Here is a 4,573-nt window from a genome sequence, read left to right as displayed (position 1 = left end):
GCTAAACCAAAGCTTTTGATCTTATACCAAATTCAAATGGTTAATTTTAGATACCTGGTCTAATCCTACCCCTCAATGATCAGATACCTTGCCAGTCCTGATGCACCTTTCTTCCAAATTATTCCCTTACCTTTATATTCTCAAAGTATTCGTACTCTTCCTGCATCAATATTTTACTTGGTGGACATGCAGATAACTAAGGGCCTTTACACACATAACTAAGGACCTGTTTACAAGGGCCTTTACACACATAACTAAGGACCTGTTTACAAGCTTGGGCGTGGAAGATCTCCTCAGTTTTTCAGGATTAGATGCTCTTTTCTCCTGAAAAAGCTTGCTGGTGGGGGGAAGTCCGTAAATCCCTCAAGTAGTCGAAGCACATGATGTAAATATTTTCTGAGCTCACATTGCTTTAAGTGAAGAATCTACCTATACAAAGTGAATCAACCATGGTAGTTTTTGTAACAATGGAAGTGATTGCCAAGACCCAAAAGGTTAGGATAGGCACGCTTGGTCTTAAATTGCCAACTTTCCACCAAGGGTACTATTGGGCTTTGAGATAGTGGGGTTTAGTAAGCTTGGTCACCAAATTATAGGACTAAGCGAGCATGTGGGGTTTGTTGATGTTAAGGATAAGCTTGTTAGAGCTGATTACAGCTAGGCCTAGGCTTATAAAGTGCCAAGTGATGGAGCATTAAGAACGAGAGTGGGTTTTGTTGTTGCAGGCGAAGACAACTCATGAGTTTGCCAATCGCCTAAGCTTTGAGCTTAAGACAGTATAGGCAGCAGTAAGGTTTGTGATCGAGGATAAGCATACGCTTGGTGTGCACCGTACATAACTTGGGTAAGCTAAGGAGAAGGCTAAGTGTATGTACTTGACTAAGAAGTGTATGCAGTATAGGAAGGCAAGCATACAGCTTCATTTTGTGAGTTACTGACGGTTGTTTGGGAGGAGTCCAGATTAAGCTTGGAATTCACTCAAAACGAAAGGATTAACCTCTCATTAACCTGAAGGATACCAAGCATACATCAGTCATGGTTGGGAGAGGATAAGCTTGGAACTCACTCAATAACCTCTCATAAACCTGAAGGATACCAAGCTTCACTTTCTGAGGTGAAGAGGGAAACGTAAGGTAAACTAGTGTGAGCAAGAAGGGATTAGGAGAGGATTCCATAACTGTGTTATAACCGCAAGCATATGCTGTTTTAACTTCAAGTGTTGGCAAAGCTAGGGATATTGATCAAGGGATGGCTGGGACGGGGGTAAGGTTACAGGCTGGTGTTGGTGCTGGAGGGCGCGGTGTAATGGGCAGTCACGCGCTATTGTTGCTGCAAGCGGCGCCGTACGTGACGGGCCATTACGTGTGCCATGTGTGTTGGGAGAGGGGCAGCGGCCCGCTCTACCATTGCCCGGACTGCCAGTTCGACGTGCACACAACGTGCGCCGGCGTCGGGAGCCAGCAGACGCACTTCTCTCACTTCGAGCACCCGCTGCTGCTCAAGTCCGTCGGCGGCGCAGGCGCGGTGGTGTGCGACGGCTGCGGCGACAGCGGCAACCTCTTGGGCGCCAATAAAAATAATTGGGTGTACCGATGCAGCCGCTGTGACTTCGACCTCTGCCCCCTCTGCGTGCGAGCCCCCCGCTACCTCCTCCATATTAGCCACCCCCACGTACTTGTCCTCTCTATGCTAGGTCAGCTCCTCTCGTTTTCGTATGTCTAATTTGGATGGTGTTAAATTTATTCAACATTATTTCCTTGGTTGTGGTGGAGGCTCATTTTACAATTCTTGTCTTCCAAAGTTTTGAATTTGATGTGAATTGAATATACTTTAACTTGATGTAAATATTTTGCCAATAACTGTAAAGGTTTAGACAAGTCAAGGTTTATGATTAGGGGGTGTGCTCATGTAGGATTTCTTGTTTAAATGGTCTGCATGTAATTTAGATAATGTACATATTTCTTAATTTGATGTAAATATATTCTGATTAGTCACCCACCCAGTCTCTCTCTCATTGGCTTTTTTAAAAAATAGGGGAAGTCTAACCAAACTCGTGTGTTTTCAAATACTCACAAAGTTATGCTTTGAAAAGGAGAGTGAGTGCTTTTTTGCAGTCTGAAATACAAGTGTGGAATATATGGATGTCTGCAGATGAACTGGCCAGTTCATGCCAATGCGATGGATGTGGGAAGCCAGCCCGAGGCATGATGTACAGGTGCACCTCGTGCAATTTCGATCTTCACCAGTCCTGTGTAAGTTTGCCGCTCAGGCCCATACATCCCAAGCACCCAGAGCACCCTTTAACCCTGCTGTGCCGTGAAGAAGACAGGTGGACCTCCTACACATGCAACTCGTGTGGCCAAGAAGGGCGAGGATGGGCATACACGTGCTCCATCTGCATGTTCTGTTTACATCCGAGCTGTGGCAAAATCCACCATGAGCTAATTCCTGCTGGCAGCTCTTCTAATGGGCACGCCCCCCAATACAGGCATACTAGTGAACCAGCTATGGCCGTGGTACACCGTGCAAATCTACAAGATGGTTTTTGGCCTGAACGAAATTTCGATACCCGCAACAACACACAAGCATTAATCAGCTCTCCATCAGCGCTTAATGGGAGTTTTAATTACAGCTATGACAGAGATTACACATCGACTAGCGGCCTGCTGCAGCCCATCTCTCCATACCCTTATAATAACTCCGGCCTTGAAAGGTCAAATTATAACTACTCTCCTCTCAACACTTTATCTTATAGCACTCACGGCGGGGAGCTTTGGAATGGAAATAGCGTCTCCTCGACTACTACTGCAATTGCGCAAGCTCTTGCTAGCAGGTTAACTCCTCGCAGCCCTCGAGATGCAGACGCTGTCGAGAGAGTGATGGGTATGCTGAGACAAAGTGGGTCACCTCCATACATATAGATAACTGATCCAGTTCTATTAAGATGTACTTCCAACTTTTTAACACATACTACCATCAGCAACATACATATAAAGGGATGTTCAGCCCTTATATATATACGGCACTTTGTACATGCTATACAATTTATCCTTTTCAATTGGCACTAGAGAAAGAGCACCCCTAGGTCACTCCATTGCAATTTCTTGTTACTTTTCCTTGTTTATCGAGGGTGCTCATACTTGCACTACAAAATTATTTGAAGTTGAATGGAAATCTATAACAAATTCCTGTTGAGCATCTTTGTCATAAGTATGCAGGCTCGTAATTAAGGTTCTTTGTTAATCCCTCCGAGTTAAAAAGGTTGCGTGAGTAAAAATCACCACAATTAAAACTTCTTTGTACAATTCCACACATGCCTAACTAGTTTAGTCGCGTAAACATATGATTGTTGTGTGTATTGTGTTGACCTACCTGATCTCTACAAGGTCGAAAGTGGGCATGTAGTTGTTTTAGACATGTGGCTCTTCCATGGATATGGTTAACTATGTGTAGGAGCCTTTCTCCATGAATTGATGGATGGCTCAAGCGGCGGATTGAGTTCTTCATCTTCGAGGATGGCCAACTTTAGAGCTACTTGATGCTCATGAAGTGTAACTATGTGTAGGAGCCTTTCTCCATGAATTGATGGATGGCTCAAGCGGCGGATTGAGTTCTTCATCTTCGAGGATGGCCAACTTTAGAGCTACTTGATGCTCATGAAGTTTGATCACATGTTTTGACAGGTCTGATCATAAAGCCACTACGAATGCACTTGACATGCATGTTCTTAAAGAGGACAATTGTGGGTGTCCAATGCAATATTAACTCGAGTAGTGGTCAAGTGAGAAGAATTTGTCTTTGTAGGATCTTTCTTGGCCATTTTGGAAATGCTTCAATTAGGATTTATTGGGAATCCTAAACTTACTTACCTCAATTATGACTCATCAAGAATCCTACTCCTTGGATGAATGCTTCCGAGTCCTCACCAGATATTTTCTCTTTGTTTCCTATGGCATTAAAAATATTTCTTTCTTGGGTGGTTGCAAGATAAGGGTGACCCACATTGTGTAGTCGGGCACCCTTGATGAAGCCTAAAAACAGGTATTTTTCAACCTTAAAGGGCCAATATCCTATAGTTAGCCTAGGAATTTCAATTGAAGGTTGAAACATCACACATAAAGTTGGGTACTTAATTGGTATATTCCGATCAAATATTTGAAAAGTCTTAGTTCATTTTTGATTGCATGAGCTTTGTTGTGTTCAACCTATTTTGCACTTCAGACAAGCGAGATACTAAGTACTTAAAACACTAATAACTTTTATGTCTTAGCGCATATGAACTTCTCATCTTAAACGTAAGAAAATCACATAACATGGATCTTATTTTGATTTATTTGTATTTTTTTGGCTGGTTATGCTAATTTTTATAATTATCTTATGGACTTATAAGTGTTAACAAAGACATAGTTTTTTCCATGCAAGATCTTTAAAATTATAAAGCTATATCTAACTGTGAGAAGATTGAGAAATGTTATGAGTATGTGGTACTAAAGTCAATATTCTATTTCATAGTTGAATTGTCATGGATTAAAATTTGAAAAATCCGTCAGAATCTGAGAAGGTCTATGAGAGT

The 4,573-nt window shown here is 42.4% G+C and overlaps 1 protein-coding gene across 1 annotated transcript; it reads left to right on the top strand.

The window, feature by feature from the left end:
* Positions 1–399: 399 nt before the first annotated feature.
* On the top strand, positions 400–3,000 carry LOC147623011 (uncharacterized). Its single transcript, XM_086821026.1, has 2 exons — positions 400–1,693; positions 2,152–3,000. Exons 1-2 carry the CDS (start codon positions 1,249–1,251, stop codon positions 2,919–2,921), a joined length of 1,215 nt encoding a protein of 404 aa, XP_086677152.1. The 5' UTR covers positions 400–1,248; the 3' UTR covers positions 2,922–3,000.
* Positions 3,001–4,573: the final 1,573 nt, after the last annotated feature.

Source organism: Cibotium barometz, chromosome 27 (genome assembly GCF_041138505.1).
Source record: "Cibotium barometz isolate CiBa-2024 chromosome 27, ASM4113850v1, whole genome shotgun sequence".
Classification (NCBI taxonomy): Eukaryota; Viridiplantae; Streptophyta; class Polypodiopsida; order Cyatheales; family Cibotiaceae; genus Cibotium; species Cibotium barometz.
Note: the sequence above shows the minus strand (reverse complement) of the source record. Positions and strands in the feature narration are given on the sequence as shown.

Coding starts and splice junctions, on each gene's coding strand:
- LOC147623011 (XM_086821026.1), top strand. CDS start 1,249: ATGGCTGGGACGGGGGTAAGGTTACAGGCTGGTGTTGGTGCTGGAGGG. Junction 1,694..2,151: donor ACTTGTCCTCTCTATGCTAG/GTCAGCTCCTCT, acceptor GGATGTCTGCAG/ATGAACTGGCCAGTTCATGC.